The sequence below is a fragment of the Lissotriton vulgaris genome, unplaced genomic scaffold (assembly GCF_964263255.1).
Source record: "Lissotriton vulgaris unplaced genomic scaffold, aLisVul1.2 SCAFFOLD_806, whole genome shotgun sequence".
NCBI lineage: Eukaryota > Metazoa > Chordata > Amphibia > Caudata > Salamandridae > Lissotriton > Lissotriton vulgaris.
The window spans coordinates 530,458-550,151 of NW_028254267.1; the positions used below are offsets into that span (position 1 = coordinate 530,458).

The 19,694-nt window shown below is 43.0% G+C and overlaps 1 protein-coding gene across 4 annotated transcripts in view; it reads right to left on the bottom strand.

Moving 5' to 3' along the window:
* The window catches only part of LOC147659602 (gamma-aminobutyric acid receptor subunit alpha-4-like), a 573,319-nt gene that overhangs the window by 430,512 nt on the left and 123,113 nt on the right, over positions 1–19,694 (bottom strand). For all 4 annotated transcript variants that reach the window (XM_086951616.1, XM_086951615.1, XM_086951614.1 and 1 more), the window contains exon 3: positions 290–357. In XM_086951616.1, the coding sequence (XP_086807742.1) occupies positions 290–357 (68 nt within the window). The remainder of the gene's footprint in view (positions 1–289; positions 358–19,694) is intronic.

A 19,694-nucleotide genomic window follows, 5' to 3' on the forward strand; every position in this document is an offset into this window, starting at 1 on the left:
TAAAGTCAAACGCACATGGACCAATAAGAAGTGAAGATGGGATGCTATCCCCTTTTAAGATGTATTAAATACAATAGGTTTCACAAGCACTGTGCAGGCGAAACCTAAACAGGTACCTGTTTGGGAATGCAAATACAGGGGTGCTAGTCTGCTGGAATGTAAACATGTTTCAGCCATTATGTTCACTGTAGTGCATAATATACACTTATTTTATTTAAATTCACCATATTACAGAACTAGACTTATTACATTATGGGATGTCATTACTTGAACAAGTTCAATTACTTACCATTTCAACATCTGATACCGGTCCAAAGCTAGTGACATAGATGTCTGTTTTGACTTCTGTAACAGGACCTGAATAATAAAATATCATCCAAAACATTAATTATTTGCAGAAAAACAAAATATACTCAAACGTTATGCTAAAATACCCCATTTACATCCTATGAAAATATTTGCCCTAAGCTGTGTGAGCCATAAACTGCTTTAAAATATGTTAAAACATTACGTTACTAACTCTCAATTTTCTCTGCTAGATTTGAGCGTGAAACCAGTTTTCATATACCCAGGTGTAACGTAAGCTTAGCTCAAAAACCACTAAGTACTAGTAAATGCATGCACTTTCTTGGGAGCTACACTGTCCACAATAATGCACTACAATACACATGTAGATTTGATATTGCATTAGTGTAATAACCATTCCTATGAAGCGTTAGTGAAGCGGTTAGGTGAATATTATGGAAAGCGGTGAGCACCCACACAAGTATAACAAACTGAAGATATTCACAAACATTTTGCAGGACAATTCCCACACTTGCTTGCTCATTTATTTGTCTAGAAAGAGCTGCTGCAGGTTTCCCAAAGTGTAACAGGGGGTCCTATTTGCAAGTATTTCAAATGAAGGTAAAACCATATTACTATAGAATGAGAAAATGTATTGCCTCTTAGATAAATGTTTTTGACCATAAACATGCATGTTGTATGCAATTCGCGAAAATCAAAGTCATTAGTACACTCGCGTGAGTACAGAGTGAGTACACTATGTCATTAATTAAGAGTACCCATTATTGGATGCAATAATTAGGTCATTCAATAAAAGCAACACAGAGTGGCAGTAATTTTTTCCAGCATAAACAAACATAGCTTTTCTTTGTTTTGCCGGTAAAACGAGGCAAAACATGCAGATGTTGGTGCTTATTTTTCCAAGATCTACATTTCCTGGTATTTTCGAGGCTTTTTCACTTTGCAAATATCAGCAGAATCAACCTGATAAAATGTATCTGGAGGAAATTGTGGGGTGGGGAGCGGGATTTGCCAGAAACCTGAGAACAGAGAATTACAAATACGAACGCTTATAAAAACCAGCTTTTGCGTCTCGTATAATCACTCCATCTGTGGAAGGAAAGGAAAAAGACAGCACAAACCACCGTTTTATATATGTTCAGGAATGTTCACATATTCATGCGTTGTGCTATTACCCCAGTGTTGTAATGTAACGAAGGTGACAAACGCAATGTAGCATGTGATATACTCGCATTGTCTATCGCACACTCAAATTTGTGTAATGCCCATTTTGGTGGCGGCAGGTTGCCGCATCCTGTCGTCTTTTACTCGGTAGTGTGTGATCAGCATTAATGAAACATCTGTGTCATTTGCACTCATTCAAACATGTAAACATAAAACGCTGTACCTCTCATCACTGTGGTGATTCTTTTAATCAATTCTATCTATATGTTCTTGTACACACATTTTCCTTACCCCATTCTGGGAGAGGTTGTACTCCACATGGGACCTCACCTTACATTGGGGTAGCCCTGTAGTCAAACACTGCTTGTGTCAAGATAATATATACGGCCATGTAAATCAAGATTTTTTGCGGTAAGTTAGTGTTCACGAGCAGCAAAACCAAAAGGAAGGGAGAAAAAGGAAGAGAAACGAAAAAGGCAGTGAGATAAAATGGGGGAGCCACTCCCGAGTGGGGTGGAGCTGTCTCATACCTGCTGGCTGTTGTTATGTCCTTAATTACTCACGCCATCAAGGGTCCTACTCCGCGTTTCTTCCTATTTGGAGAGTGTCCCCACCGCTTATAACAATGAGTATTCCACGTCATGGTTTAAAAAGGGAACTCGTTTCTGATTGAGGACGCGTGATCCCACCCAGTTCCGGGGTCGGGTTATCCATGACATCACACCTAGCGATGGTTTCATGGGCAATGTAGTTCCTACTGCTAATCTCTACCTTTTACACGATATTTGGGTTTTCATATTTAACTAGGATATTGCAGGCTGTCATAGAGGTGTTAAGGGGAACCCCACCTTGGAAGTGTAATGTCATATCTACATGCCTCAATAGGGGAAGGTTGGAAATGTACTCCTAGGTGCCTTCCACTTTGCACTTGCCTCTTAAGATTGCGGTAAAGTATTGATACATAAGAAGGACGTGATACCTTTTAAAAGGGTGTTACTTCAGGTAACCAATGGCTCACCTTATTTTAGAGTGAATCAGTCTTCTGAGATTGTTAGGAAAGGTTCATATAATGTATACAATATGTGGGTTCTTATATTCTACCGCGATATTACAGGTAGTCATGGCAGTGTGAATGGGAAGTGGTAGTTCTTGTAGTAAAATGTGTTTTTCAAAAAAAAAATGTGTAAACTGCATGACTCAACCCAGCCTTGGGTATGTGATGTCTCCAAATTGAAAGGTTGGAATGTGGTCCTAGGTACCCTCCACTTTATATTAGTGGCACATGATTCCAGTAACGTATTTATGCAGTTGAGTAAACGGGATACCTTTGAGAAGGGTGTTACAGAGGTATCTAGTTACTCGCCATATTTCAGAGTTAATCACTCTTTTGAATTAGTTAGGAAAGATGTAAACAATTATCTGCTTTTAACACTTAGGACAGATATAATGAACACCACCCTTAAATAGGAATAACAAACGTATCTACCGCATTACCTGTTTCTGTTAAGTTGATTCCATGGTATGGAATTGTTTAATCCAGAGATATGGGTTTTCAATCTGTAGACCCATCGTTGCTCACGTTCCAGCAGTATTTTTGTAATGTCACCATCCCCATTGACCTTTTCAGTTACCGTCCAACTTAGGTCAGTGTCTGTATGTTTTATCTCCATGTAGTGAGCTGTTAATCTAGTTCACGGAATAGCCCTTCTAATTGTGCTCCTATGTCCGCTAATGCGCACCATTATTTTTCTCCCTGTCATACCCACATACATGAGTTGGCAAGGGCAAGTAATTTACTTTATCGCTATTGCAGTTAGTGTGTGATCGTTGTTCCCATGCATGATGCATGCCAAGGTCTATTTCTTTTGTGTGTTCTGTGAATGGACAGGCCACACATGAACCGCACGGATAGTGGCCCATAACTCCTGGCTGGTTCCCAAGTGTAAGTTGGTGTGATATTTTGATTTTCTGAAGATCAGTGTGTATAAGGGAGTCCCTAAGACTCCTATTTCTTTAAAAAGAAAACATCGGTTTCTCAAACTTCAATTTGTTTGAAGTTAAGACTGACCACTTCTTATTGATGATTTTTTGATGTCATTAGATAACGCGTTATAAGTTGTCACACATATAGGTGTGTCTTTCTCCTCTTTCAGGTGTGATTCAAGCAGGGTCTCCCTTGGTGTGTTACAGGATCGTTTTTTTGCTCTCTCTATGATCCTTTTGGGGTAGGATCTCTGTTCCAGTTTCGTAGACAAGGTTTCTGCTTCTACTCTATATTAGTTATGGTCAGCACAATTTCTGCGAATTCGCAGAAACTGGCCAATGGGTAGGTTCTCTCTTAGTGCACAGGGATGGGCGCTATTAAAATGTAATAGGCAGTTTTTATCTGTCGATTTTGAGTTAAGAGAACTTACAGCCCCCCATTTTAGTCGCCGATTTTAACATCGAAGAAGGATACCTGTTCATGATTGTGGGACATGGTGAATTTCAAGTGGGCTATTTCAGGAACTATATTAACAGCTCATTACAGGGAGAAAAAACATACAGACACTGACCTAAGTTGGACGGTAATTGAAAAGGTCAAGAGGGATGGTGCCATTACAAAAATACTGCTGGAATGTGAGCAACAATGAGTCTACAGATTGAAAACCCATATCTCTGGATTAAACTATTCCATTCCATGGAATGAACTTAACTGATACAGATAAAGCTGTAGATACGTTTGTGATTTCTATTTAAGGGGTGGTGTTCATTATATCTGTCCTAAGTGTTAAAAGCAGAGAATTGTTTACATCTTTCCTAACTAATTCAGAAGAGTGATTCACTCTGAAATAAGGCGAGTAACTAGATACCTAATGTAACACCCTTCTCAAAGGTATCCCATTCCCTCATCAATATCAATACGTTACCAGAATCATGTGCCACTAATATAAAGTGGAGGGACCCTAGGACCACATTCCAACCTTTTAATTTGGAGACATCACGTACCCAAGGCTGGGTCGAGTCATGCAGTTTACAAATTCTTCTTTTTTAAACACATTTTAAATACAAGAACTACTACTTCCCATTCACACTCCCTGACTACCTGTAATATCACAGTAGAATATGAGAACCCACATATCATGTACATTACACAAGCCTTTCCTAACAATCTCAGAAGATTGATTCACTCTAAAATAAGGCAATCCATTGGTTACCTAAAGTAACACTCTTTTAAAAGGTATCACATCCCTCTTATGTATCAATACTTTACCGCAATCTTAAGCGGCAAGTGCAAAGTGGAAGGCACCTAGGACTACATTTCCAACCTTCCCCTATTGAGGCATATAGATATGACATTACACTTGCAAGGTGGGGTTGAGTTTTGCAGTTTTCACTATTAGTTATTATTAATAAAAACATGTACAATACAAGAGGTACCACTTCCCCTTAACACTGCTATGACAGCCTACAATATCATAGTTAAATATGAAAACCCAAATATCGCGTAAAACCTAGAGATTATCAGTAGGAACTACATTTCCCATAAAAACATCACTAGGTGCGATGTCATGGATAACGCGACTCCGGAACTGGGAGGGGTAACGCGTCCTCAATCAGAAACGAGTTCCCTTTTTAAACCACGACCGCGAAATACTCAATGCTCCAAGCGGTGGACCCTCTCCAAATAGGAAGTAACGCGGGGCAGGACCCTTGATGGCGTGAGTAATTAGGGACATAACAACATTTATGAGAGAACTCCACCCCACTCGGGAGTGGCTCCCCCATTTTATCTCACCGCCTTTTTCGTTTCTCTTCCTTTTTCTCCCGTCCTTTTGGTTTTGCTGCTCATGAACACTAACTTACCAAAAAAAACGTGATTTACGTGGCTGTATATATTATCCTAACACAAGCAGTGTTTGACAACAAGGCTACCCCGATGTAAGGTGAGGTCCCACATGGAGTACAACTTCTCCCAGAACGGGGTAAGGAAAATATGTGTACGAGAAAATATAGATAGAATTGATTTAAAGAATCACCATAGTGATGAGAGGTATGGCATTTTTATGTTCACATGTTTGAATGAGTGCGAATGACATGGATGTTTCATTAGTGCTGATCACAAACTAACGAGTGAAAGATGATAGGATGCTGCAACCTGCCGCCACCAAAACGTGCATTACTCAAACTTGAGTGTGCGATAGACAATGCGAGAGTATAACATGCTACTTTGTGTTTGTCACCTTCGTTACATTACAACATGGTGGTAATAGCACAACTCATGCATATGTGAAATATTCCTGAACATATATACAACGGTGGTTTGTGTTTTCTTTTTCCTTTCCTTCCACAGAGGTGAGGTAATATAAATTTTATGGTCAAGTTGTGTTCCCTAGCAAGTACCCCACCGACTCCATGTACGAGTTAAAGTACATGTAACTTCCCTCCTGTGCCAGCTATGAAGACGCAAATACATTTGCGTCCACCGTTAACATGTCCTCTTTCAGACCCACCATGAATGGGTTGAATGGTCCGTTCCTAAGTATGCTATGCCAACGTCTTTTTGTAGTGTACTCCTACGTTTTTTCAGCCCTGGCTGAAATAGGCCCTGAATCTCTGCCACCGAGCCTCTTTTCTGGCTTCTGACTCCGAGAAATCTCTGCCCAGGCAGCCCCCGTACCCGTGAACTCTGACTTACTTCTAGCGCGGCCCTCCGTGCTCAGCTCAGCCTGCTGCCTGCCAAGATTGACTATAACCTTCGAGTTATCTGTTTCCCTCCCCGAAAATACATTCCAGCCTGCTAGCTTCAGTAAACATCCTTCCTCAGCTACAGGGCTAAAGGGCCGACCTGTCTCTATGCAAGTAATTCATAGCTTCTGTTGCCATGCTTCCATGGAAGGCCCCATGCCCCACGCTTCTCATACAGACACTCAGGCGCTTATACACGCACTCACAGCAAGTATAGAATAGCTTCTGCTCCAGAGACCTTTCTGCCCCGATAGCTTAGTTCCTAAACATCAGATATCAGATATGATAGAAGCACAAGTTGATCTGACATGCCAGACTTCTGTCTCTTTTCCGTCAGTGTAAATGTCAAGTCCCCTGCACCCCTCCAGTTACACGTCATCCAGCTGCGCACGCATCCAAGCTTCCGATTTCTGCTGACATTGCCATATTTTCTGTTAGTGCCACCCCTTTGTGACACCTATCAGTGACGTTTCCAGAACACACCTCTAGTTCACGCCTCTTGATTACGCACATGTACCACGTGTAATACTGTTATCTTGTCTTCTCTCAGCTGTTACGCCTCTTGCACTGTTACTTATGGAATGAAATAAGTATATAAGCTATGTACTGTTAATAAAATGTAGCGCTCTATCCCTTCTGACACCCTGTGTGGTGGTCAGAACATGATATCTTGGCCATGACCATTCCTTTTTAAGGAATAAAACCCCTTAGAACTCTCACACCACGGACTCTGTCTTTTTTCATCCGATCTGAGTTATTATTGATTAAGTACTTACCTGCATAGAAATTAAGAGAGTAAATTAATTATTTACGTCATTTTGGCGCCCGAATAGGGACCCCTCCCCCACCTCACGCGCCGGTTGGCGCATTGCAAGCTCTGTCCCCTGCCATCAGTTAGAAGGACCATACGCGTACCGGCAGGATTTCCTGCATCTCCCTCTGACCCACGGAGGTGACGAAGACTGCGATCAGTGCCCAGACGAGGCGGTGAGGAGTGCGGAGGATCCCGACCAGAGCCTAGCCGAAAGAAGCAAGGTCCGAGGTGTCAAGAGGCCCACCAGGTTTCCGAAGTTTTCCGAAAATTCCCGAAGTTTTCCGAAGTTTTCCGAAGTATCGAGTCGAGTCCAGTCGAGTTTTTCCGAGGCCTTCTGTTTCCGTGCTTCCCGGTGAGTACCATTGCTGGGTCGTATCTAGACGGGTTTGGGTACGCAAGTCCGGTCTGCACTGTTTTTAGGCAGTGTATCTGTACTGTTTAGCAGTATATCTAGTATTCCGAATTTCTGAATTTTTGCACTGTTACAAGAGTGTATCTGTACTGTTTAGCAGTACATCTAGTATAGTGGGGTAGTCATCTATGTTTTAAATGTTTTTGTGATTAATGTCGTGGTATGAGTGTGATTGTTTTCCTTGTGCATTATTGTGTTTTCTTGCATAAATAGTTACATTCAGAATTAAGTATCAAGGATCGAGCATTTCAGTATCAAGTAGGCACAATGCCGTTTTTCAACAAGTTAAAGCAGATAGGAACTAGGAAAGGGATGTTAGAGGAAGAAATTCCAATCCCCCCTAGGGACACTCCAGGTAATTTCATGTATAACAAACATGGCATAGACGCCATATTGTATCTAGAGTTATGGACCGATTATACCAAGCACCTAGAGGAAAGATACCGATGGCCAGTTAACGGAACATGGGATGCCGAGTGCATCATAAAGGTAGAAGAAGCATTACGGAAAAAGAAAGCCAGACAATCTCAAAAGGACGCCATAGAATTTTGGCGTAAGGAATCACATAAACGTGCTGAAAGAGCACTCCGTAGAGAAGACAGGCTTAAAGAATCAGAAAAGGCCCAAGAAAACGAATTAGTTATTGAAGGAATTCGAGTAAAATCAGAACAAATAGATCGTATCCGAAATAGCCAAGTGAACAACATGTATCTTTTGGCCGAAGGTACCCCTGACGCCATTTCAGAAATACCGAAAAATTTGCCGTCACCATTAGTTCCAACTAAAGTAATGCATAAGACTACTAAAGACATATTCCTAAATTCGTACTTAGACGATGTAGCACCAGCTTACACCAATCTGCCTGTTCGTGCCCTGCCTATTGACAGGGAAGGGGGTGGCACTCCACCCCCAGGTCACGTTCCGCCGGTACCGCAACAGACTTCTCCCGTACCGCCAGCTCCGCCACTTCCCGTACTCAAAACTGACCTACCGAAACCACGTTTGCCTGATCCACCTAAACGACAAGTTCAAGTTCAGATACAGACTCCACAGGGAGGTAATGTACAAGCGTCCGCTTCAGGAGGTGCGACCGCGGGTCCTCAGACCCCGCCACCAACTCACAGATTCAATCTCAGAGATATGCAGAGTCCTCTCACGTACAGGTCTCCCCACTCCTCTAATTCATCCCGCCTTGACACATTAAAAGAAAACATGTCAGTTTGCAGATATGATCCAGTACCCGGAAAAGACGATTTAATGATATTGGCATCATTACGGTTAAGATCCGCTACGGATAGCTTGTTATGCTATGCAGGAATGAAGGATCGTCTAGACAGAATATATGAGTTCGTTCAGACAGGAAAGGACTCTGACAGTATTAAGGATGCCATGGAGAAACAGAAAGTTGGCATGCAAGCACTGATACTACGATTTTTCATAAATTGTCTAATAAGAGAACGAGACAGGCCCGGAACAGATCAGAGTGAATTAGACGCATTGAACAAGTGGGGTCAAAATATAGCTGATGGAAGACATGACAGACAAAATTGCATAGACTCTATGTACAAGAAGATTAAGAAAGCAGTGATAGCAGTACACCAGAAAGAGAAAGAAAAGGCTTCCTCCGAGGAGGAAGAAGTACAGGAAGAATCCGAAAGAAATGTAGGAACAATAGCATATGTAGGTAAGGGAACTTACCTTAGGAAGGGTATCCGTCCGGAGAGCAAGAGAGTTTTCTTCTCTGCCTTAACAAATCCGAATTCTGCTGAGCATCAGTTCCAGGAAACTGATAAAAGGCTCCGAGACCGAGCTGGGTACCATGTACTCAATTCTATGGATGAACAAGAACTCGCCCGATCAGCTGTATCATGGGCTGAAAATGCAGACATATATAATGACGACACGGTAGCGCAGACATTTCTGAACCTCTCCCCCGACGAACAGAAATTAGCAGGTGTATACATGATTCAGCACCTTCTCATTAAATACAGAAAACATTATTCCGATCCAGGTCCCTTACACGAGACACTAGAAGCACTACTGATGGATAGATGGAGAGGTCTAAGCACTAAATTAATTCAAATAATTCTAGAACAGCGTCACAGATATGATACCTTTGTAAGCTCTGAATATGTTCCCGCCCCACCTCCAGAAAGGAAAATGTACCACATGCAATGCGGGGGTGGTATTGAAAGTCAGAACCCCTTACGAGAAGTGCACCCTGTTATGGGTGAGGATAAAACTTTGAAACGCGTGTATGTTCACACGCCTCTGACTAAATTAGAACTGTTAGAAATGAAGAAACTAGTACCATGCCATGATAAAGATCCTGCAGGTTTCCATAGAGAGCTTAAAGACATGTTATTAATGGGGGACTACACATATGATGATATCATGAAAATGTTGAAAGTATTATTGCCTACGGGTATATTCGAGAAATTAAAGGAAAAGGAATGGGAGGTGGGAGACACAAAGATTGCCTGGGCAGAAATAGAGGAAGAAGAAAAGAAACGGGTCCCAGGGTTAGGCCTTGGGGACAAAACTAAAGCATTACCAGGTTTAATAGTACAGGTCCTGCCCAGATTATTGACAACTAGAAAGGAGGATTGGGATGCAATCTCGTCCTGTAAACAGAAACATGATGAAGATACTAGTGACTTCTATTCAAGATTCGAGAAATGTTTTATTATTAATAGTGGCCTCCAGCCAAGTAGCGAGTCGTACCCACATCTTTTTGTATCAAAGTTAGTCGAGAATTCCCTACCGTTAGTTAAAAATAGAGTGTACAAGGTTGAGAGTACATGGCAAGCAAATACGCCATCCCAGATGTTACAAATGTTACAATATCATCAGAACAGAATTAGAGAAGAACAAGATCAGGAACAAAAACGCATGAAAGACACAAAGATGAAAATGTTAGTAGCTCAGACAGTCCCATCCGACGGACACAGAAAGGGTACGACCCAGACAAGTCACACTACAGCTCCTGTTAAAGGGACATGCAATTATTGCAAGCAGCCAGGTCACTACGTACACGAATGCCCAGTTCTGAAACATAACATAGCGACAGGTAAAACTAAAGAAAGACCGCATCCGCCTAGACAAGACCATAACCAGCATCAGTCTACACAGAATACACAGCCTATGCATGCTTCCTCGACTCCAGCACAGACCGTAGCAGTACCACAGCCACAGCCCATTGCCGCAACTCAGCAAGTTTCACAGCAGATGTACCAGTATGCCCAGTCTGCTTACCCCGAATATTCCCGATATACATGAAACAGCCTAGAGAGGGAAGGTGGCTTGCCTCTTATTGAGATTCCTGTAGATCAAGAAGGTCCTTATGTACACAGTCAAGTATTGGGAAAAGACAGAAAGTTTTTAATTGACACAGGGGCAAGTCGCACTACAATAAGTCATGATGAAGTTCCAGGGGCACCCCTCTCAGGCTCACAGAATGTTTCCCTGGGTTTTTCAGGACAGCCTATTGTAAATGAAGTATCCGAACCAGTCCCCCTGGCTGTGGGTCCATTATCACGCGTTACAGACCTGTTACTCACGAAATCATGTCCAGAAAATCTGTTAGGAATTAAAACATTGAAGGCTCTAGGAGCTATAATATGCTGTTCCCCGGAGGGAGTTAGACTCTTTCTGCGGGATTTCAAGGGTCATTATGTTTTGCGTGAGTTTGATGTCAGATTAAAAAATATACCTGATTACTTGTGGGCAAAAGGCCCAACAGATGTAGGCTGTATGCACATTACACCATACCGCGTTACACTCAAGGCAGGTGTTGTATTACCCAGAATCAGACAATATAAGTTATCACCCGATGCTGTAGTGGCTTTACTGAAAATCATTGAAGAGCTCATTGCCCAAGGAGTGGTCGTCGAAACCGACTCCAATATCTGTAACTCACCCATCATTCCGATTCTTAAACGTACTGATCCCAATGCACCGCCAGTATATCGGCTGGTGATTGATCTTCGAGAATTAAATAAATGCATTATTCCACAGTATCCTGTGGTCCCCGATATCTCCTCTCTACTGACTGCTATTGATTCAGAAGCAACGTTCTTTACTGTAATTGATCTCATGAACGCCTTCTTCAGCGTGCCTATTGATCCGGAGAGCCAATATCTCTTCGGATTCAGTTTAAATGGACGCAGTTTCAAATTTTCGCGCGCACCTCAAGGATTTACAGAAAGCCCCAGCATCTATAGTCAAGCACTGAAAAGACAACTAGATTGTATTCAAATGCCAGTTAACACCGCTTTACTGCAATACGTCGATGATCTGCTGATCACCGCACGAAGTGAGCCCGAATGTGAAAAAGCATCACTGACCGTTTTACACTTTCTGGCCGACAAGGGACACAAGGTGTCTCCTTCGAAGCTACAATTCTGTGTTCAGCAAGTTGTGTACTTGGGTCACTTGCTGTCCAAAGTGGGGAGACAGCTCACTCCCGATCGCATTCAGTTAATTGCAAATATGCCACAACCCCAGACACAAAAGGAAGTGCGGGCCTTCATAGGCCTCACCTCGTACTGCAGACAATGGATTCCCCAGTATGCATTTCTAGCCAAGCCACTTATCCAGTTAACGACACAGGAGGCAGCGACTTCGACTGCCCTCCCTTGGACTCAGGATCACACACAAGCTTTTGAAGACTTAAAGAAAGCCTTATGTCAAGCACCAGTTTTAGCGACACCATGTTACAGTAAACTGTTTACACTTTTTGTTACAGAACGTGACGGTACAGCGTTGTCTGTCCTCACTCAAGATCAAGCAGGTTCACATAAGCCTTGTGCTTATTTTTCCAGTACATTGGATTCAGTAGCCCAAGCACTCCCTGCGTGCTTAAAGTCAGTAGCAGCAACAGCGTTAGCAATAAGACAAAGTGATTCAATTGTTTTAGGTCATCAGTTAACAGTTCAAGTACCACATTCTGTAGAGGTTTTGTTAAACAGAACCCAGACTCAACACTTGACTATAGCACGACTGACAGGTTATGAATTGACACTATTCCAGCCACACATAGAAATCAGACGCTGCAGTATCTTGAACCCCGCAACACTATTACCAACAGTTATGACAGATCCAGCCCCACATGATTGTATAGAAATCATTAATGCAGTAACAAAGCCTAGACGAGATTTAACAGATGTTCCATTGACAAATCCAGACCTGACACTTTATGTGGACGGTTCATGCATGAGAACAAGTACAGGAGAATTAGTGGCCGCGTATGCCGTGACCACTGAAACTGAAGTTAAAGAAACACATCGTATTGACACACTGTCTGCTCAAGCAGCAGAGCTCATCGCTCTGACCCGAGCTTGTATTCTAGCTAAGAACAGAAATGTTAACATATACACTGATTCCCGTTATGCCTTCGGAGTTGTACACGACTTCGGAGTCCTCTGGCAAGAACGAGGTTTCCTGACCTCTCATGGGGCCAAGATTCAACATGGTCCCCTCATTCAAGCACTGTTAGAAGCAATACATTTGCCCTCGGGCATATCAGTCATGAAGTGTAAGGCACATACTAAAGTTACAGATTCTGTTTCCCAGGGTAACGACCTGGCAGACCAGACAGCAAAACATACAGCACTGACTCATATCCAGATTACTGATGTGACAAAGACAATAGTACCGGCAAAGTGTATGACAGTTAGAGATCCCGCCCTAGACGTAATTGACATTCAGACACATGCTACTCCAGATGAAATAAAGAAATGGACTGAACTAGGAGGGATTCAGACAGATCAAGGTTGGGTGACGAAGGGAAAATCTATATGGTTTCTCCCTGACTCAATGGTTCAAGTCATGATAAATACAGCACATAGCCCGGCACATCTAGGAGAGAAGGCGATGTTAGATAGTTTACAGAATCTCTGGTACAACAAACACTTACGAGCAGCAGCAAAACAGAAAGTGCGTACTTGCATGATCTGTTGTCAGTTCAATCCAGGTAAAAGCGTCCCTGTAGAGCAAGGAGGATTTCATCCTCCCGATCACCCTTTTGAAGTCCTCCAGATGGATTTTATCCAGATGAACAGTTGTCGAGGTTTTAAATATGTCCTTGTAATTGTTTGTGCTCTGTCCCGCTGGACCGAAGCATACCCAGTTCCAGACTACACTGCTCCGACCACTGCCCGACAGTTGGTTCGTGAATTCTTCCCACGGTACGGTTTGCCCCGTGTCGTGTATTCAGATAACGGACAGCCGTTCTCGTCCGAGTTGATGAAACAGGTTTCCCTTTTGCTAGGATATCAGTGGAGGTTCCACTGTGTCCGACATCCCGAAGCAGCAGGCCTTGTAGAAAGGCATAATCAGACACTAAAAATCCGCCTTGCCAAGATCTGTCAGGAAAAAGGGGTCGACTGGATAGTCGCCCTGCCCGTGGCACTATTCTACATGAGAATGGTCGCCCACTCAAGATCAGGGCTATCCCCGTACGAAGTGGTCTTTGGCAGACCACCGAATATGTGGGGGACGCCCATTCCGAAGAAAATAACTGATGTTGATTGCAATATGTTGACAGATTACCTTGCCTCCTTGATGTCTGCACTCCAATCATGTCGTTCACAGGTTGCCGCAGCCTTCCCTGACAACACCGATGTAAAGGCGCATGAGGTCCGTCCTGGGGACCTGGTACTCGTCCGGAATTTCGACCGGAAAAGTCCGCTGGAGCCCCGTTGGAAGTCTCCGAAGACCGTCCTCCTTACAACCAGGACCGCCGTGAAGATAGAGGGGAGAAAGGGGTGGGTCCATACGAGTCACATCAAACTTTGCAATGAACTAAAAAACGGACTAAAACAGGACTCTGACTCGTCCACCCCCACCAAAGACTGTGTTGAGGAAAAAGACTTTACCGTTACCGAACGAGAAAAGACTCCCCAAGAACTGTACCGTATGAAGCTCCGATCTAGCAAGTCAGACAGTTTAATTGTTTAAGTCCTCCCCTAGGTGAATCGGTTAAATAGTTTCTGACATGTATCCCCTAGATCGAGATAGAGAGAGAGAGAGAGAAGCAAAGAAACGTACATACTGCAAATCACTGCGTAGTCACTGTATAGTGACGTTGTTAATAATGTTTTTTCTAAGTATTCTAATTATTATTGCCAGCATTCTGCTACCTATATATTGGCCTATTTTCAGGCGTGAACAATCTGCTTACAATGTCTCTGCTGAACACACTTTTAGTGAACTTCCTGCACATGAACTCTCTTACAGACTTGCGCTGCGCAACAATACATTCATTAGTATGTTACATCACTCCCATCAGACAAATAATGCTACAGACTGCTGGATATGTGGCCGACTCCCTCCCTACCAGAATTACAAGGGAGCTCTGCCCCTCTTTCCGTACCCGTTCACTCACAATGGCTCCTGTGGGGCATGGTTTAAAATAATTAATTCCTTAGATCCTGATATTGCTGTTTTCGATGGGGGCTGGGTTTGGGGAAACTTGAACTTAGTCCTGCTCAACGTCTGTTACCCTGATAAAGAGGGACTTCCCACTCGAATAGGAACTGATCTAGAAAATGAAGTATATGGATTAGGTAATTACACAATTAGCCTTATGATCCTTACTGTTGAATCCGAAGCTGCTCCAGTTCTGCCCCATATGTTGGTATTACCAGTCACAGGCGAACTATGTGTTAGCAAGAAAGGTTCAGTACACGTAGGTCATAGTAAATGCACTACTGTGGTCAAATTCAGTGATCATGGTAAATCGTCCTTTAAAGCTATAAGTCACTCCTATTTTGTTTGTGGTCATACCGCATACATACGTTTGCCTCCAGATTGGGATGGTACCTGTTATATTGCATTCCTTCTGCCACCTGTTTTTCTAGCTTCCCCAGATTACCATAGAAATACGAATCTAGTACCGAATAGACCCAAAAGAGATATTCCACTTGTCGACTACACAGAAACGGCATGGGAACAGTACACTGATTTCAATAAAGGATTCTTTTTCTTTCTAGGGCCTGTCCAAAACAGTAAATTAATACGCAGATTAACCAGAACACTTGAAGCAGTAGTACATGAAACTGCCTCCGCCTTAGGTAACTTAACTGAGGAGCAATCTGCTATACGGGTTGTTGTCCTTCAAAATCGTCTTGTAATTGACGTCATCTTGGCAGATAGAGGTGGAGCCTGTAAGGTCATCGGGTCAAGTTGCTGTGTTTTCATCCCACAAAACGCACCATCTGTTTATCAAGCTATTACCCGTCTGCATAAAATTGCAAATCAGATACATCAGAATCCAGGCACCTGGACTTGGTCCGGTTGGTTCTGGACTACGTTAACAGCTTGGGGATGGAAGATCTTATCATTCCTAGGCATTGGCCTTGTTATAGTATTCAGCTGCTGCCTGTGCCTACAGTGTGGGCCAGCGATTTGTGGACTGTGTGCCACATCGTGCATTGAACATTCCAGTTGTCTCTCAAACAGTCAAAGAAAGAAAGATGAACATATAATGTTACAAGAACAAACCGATCGATTTATGAGGATCGATATATCATGAAGGGTCCGTAGGGAACAAGGAGGGAATGAGGTAATATAAATTTTATGGTCAAGTTGTGTTCCCTAGCAAGTACCCCACCGACTCCATGTACGAGTTAAAGTACATGTAACTTCCCTCCTGTGCCAGCTATGAAGACGCAAATACATTTGCGTCCACCGTTAACATGTCCTCTTTCAGACCCACCATGAATGGGTTGAATGGTCCGTTCCTAAGTATGCTATGCCAACGTCTTTTTGTAGTGTACTCCTACGTTTTTTCAGCCCTGGCTGAAATAGGCCCTGAATCTCTGCCACCGAGCCTCTTTTCTGGCTTCTGACTCCGAGAAATCTCTGCCCAGGCAGCCCCCGTACCCGTGAACTCTGACTTACTTCTAGCGCGGCCCTCCGTGCTCAGCTCAGCCTGCTGCCTGCCAAGATTGACTATAACCTTCGAGTTATCTGTTTCCCTCCCCGAAAATACATTCCAGCCTGCTAGCTTCAGTAAACATCCTTCCTCAGCTACAGGGCTAAAGGGCCGACCTGTCTCTATGCAAGTAATTCATAGCTTCTGTTGCCATGCTTCCATGGAAGGCCCCATGCCCCACGCTTCTCATACAGACACTCAGGCGCTTATACACGCACTCACAGCAAGTATAGAATAGCTTCTGCTCCAGAGACCTTTCTGCCCCGATAGCTTAGTTCCTAAACATCAGATATCAGATATGATAGAAGCACAAGTTGATCTGACATGCCAGACTTCTGTCTCTTTTCCGTCAGTGTAAATGTCAAGTCCCCTGCACCCCTCCAGTTACACGTCATCCAGCTGCGCACGCATCCAAGCTTCCGATTTCTGCTGACATTGCCATATTTTCTGTTAGTGCCACCCCTTTGTGACACCTATCAGTGACGTTTCCAGAACACACCTCTAGTTCACGCCTCTTGATTACGCACATGTACCACGTGTAATACTGTTATCTTGTCTTCTCTCAGCTGTTACGCCTCTTGCACTGTTACTTATGGAATGAAATAAGTATATAAGCTATGTACTGTTAATAAAATGTAGCGCTCTATCCCTTCTGACACCCTGTGTGGTGGTCAGAACATGATATCTTGGCCATGACCATTCCTTTTTAAGGAATAAAACCCCTTAGAACTCTCACACCACGGACTCTGTCTTTTTTCATCCGATCTGAGTTATTATTGATTAAGTACTTACCTGCATAGAAATTAAGAGAGTAAATTAATTATTTACGTCAGAGGGAGTGATTATACGAGACGCAAACGTCCAAGACAATTAATGAGCAGCTATCTGCCCTTATTCAAAGTAGTATAGACACATTCTCTGTCTATTCCTTGTTCCAGGGGGTAACCATTCCAGCCCAGAAGAAAGTCCAGCACCCTATATGGGGCAACAGAGGACTGAAACATGTTGGCAATAGGGTCATAGGACCATAATATCCCTTCTGACCCGTTTTTCTGTTTTTATTGTCCCTGACAGATCCAAGAATAAAGGGAAACTGGGATGTGACAGTAGAATTTTAATCTTTATCCCCCTGGCCAAAAACATCTCAATAAGTGCTCCCTGAAAGATGGTCGAGCCCACCCTGACTTCTAGGCGTCAGAGTGTCTCGATGATGAAGCATGAAAAGACTAGGGTGTGGGAGGGAAAATAAAACAAAAGGACATGCCTCCTTTCCCACTCTATAGTGGTGTTATACTTGAGCTTCACATAGGATTTTCCACCTAACGTTAGTTCAGGGATTGTTCCAGGAACTTAACCTTGTAACTACGGTTAGGCAATCAGAGGAGTACTCTTTGTGAGATAGTATTCATCAGAACAGCTTGACACTTAAAGAACAAGCCGCTGCCCTGATGATAGAACCCAGCGTCAACACACAAAAATGCAGGAGAGGAGGGGTGAATGACACGTGCACCTCAGTGCCCGCTCATTCGCAGGGATGTCGGGCCTAAGGGGGCTGCTTTCAACACCGCTGTCACATAGGTAACAGGATTGTGTGCGGTTTCAGGATACTGAGAGAGGGTACAAAGAAATTGACATGAGTAGCCCCAGCATGCATGCCACTAACACCCCTGCCCCCGCGCTGATACCAACCAGTAAACAAGAAGTCATGGACTGCGGGAGGGGAGGGAGGTACGTGAAATAGTGTTACAGCACGGGAGGGTGCACTCCCCCCTTGAGTTCCTATCGGCACCTCACCAAGCAAATAATTATTTTTGCTTGATTTGTGTACCATGTTCTGTCGAATAGCCTGAGGCCAGGTAGCCTGTCCACCTGCCGGAGACCCGAGGGAAACACTGGGAAGGTAAGTAAGTAGCAGCGTTCGCCTGGGGATTTGTAGGTCAATCCTCCTGAAGCAAACCGGACTGAGAACCATAACAGCTTCTGTGATGCAAGCCGCAGCCGTGAGCCACATGGCCTGACTTGTGTTTGCCTTTTTATTAGTACTTCGCAAAAAGGGATGGCCTTTTTGTTAAGTAAGACAATTTTTTTCTGTCTATAAACTACCTATATATATATATATATATATATATATATATATATATATATATTCTAAAAAAAAATGTCTGCAGAGATCTCTTTCAAAAAGTTTTTATAAAGGATGTGAAAGTATGAAAAATAAGGACAATATAGCCATATAGGTAGTTTATAGACAGAAAAAAATTGTCTTACTTAACAAAAAGGCCATCCCTTTTTGCGAAGAACTAAAGCAATGGAATCGCCGCTAGCTGCATTAGACAGTATCAATACCAATACTGAACCTCCAACTGTGATTAATCTGACTGACCTGACCTTATCCATCAAAGAAACTGAAATACTGGTGTTGGGCTTATCTTACAGCGCAAAAAGCAATTTTGATTACGCTGACACCAAAATAGAGCTGTTCAAGCACGTTCGCAAGATGAAATTGCCCAAATACCACAGTGTATACAAAACTGTTGTTCCTTCAAATACGGCTGTGACCAGTACACAACAATCCACTATGCCAGCATTAGATCAAAGTCTCTTAACTGCTTTGGTTGACATGCAAATGGAAACTACATCACCACAGCATGGCCCGGGCTCGGGTCAATTACAAACACTAACGGCTACGAAGTTTAAACCAAAATCAAAATTCTGCCCACTAATGATCAAGGACAATTTGGACCAATTTCGCGACAAGGTGTCCCATGAATTGAGAGAACTGTAGCTCAAGCATAATGATTTCTCTAAAAAGCACAGATATCGAGATTTCGAATATCACCAACTTATAAAGAAATTGAAGAACAATATAGAGGGGGTAATAAGACAATCTGATAAAGGCGGAAACGTTGTATTGTAGCCCCTTCAGATGTATCTGGATGAGGCAATGGGCCAATTGAATGACCGCACATGTTACCGCAGGGTGGACGCCAACAAGGTTACTCTAAACTTATGGCATGGAGGAGCGCTGGAGTGATTACTATGGGCGAATTTAGGTTCATGAAGAATGACAATCCTATCACTCTGGTCATATACTTCATACCCAAAATACACAAAATAATCAAGTGCCTCCTGGACGCCCGATCATTTCTGCATGTAACAGCTTACTGGAAAACACCAGCAAATATGTGGACTTCTTTCTTCAAGACTTTGTGAAATCATTACCATCTTTTGTGTTAGACACTAGCGATTTCCTTAAGAAGGTGTATGATGTAAAATGGAAACCGAGTTATTTGTTGATATCTTTGGGCGTGTCTGCACTATACACAGGTATA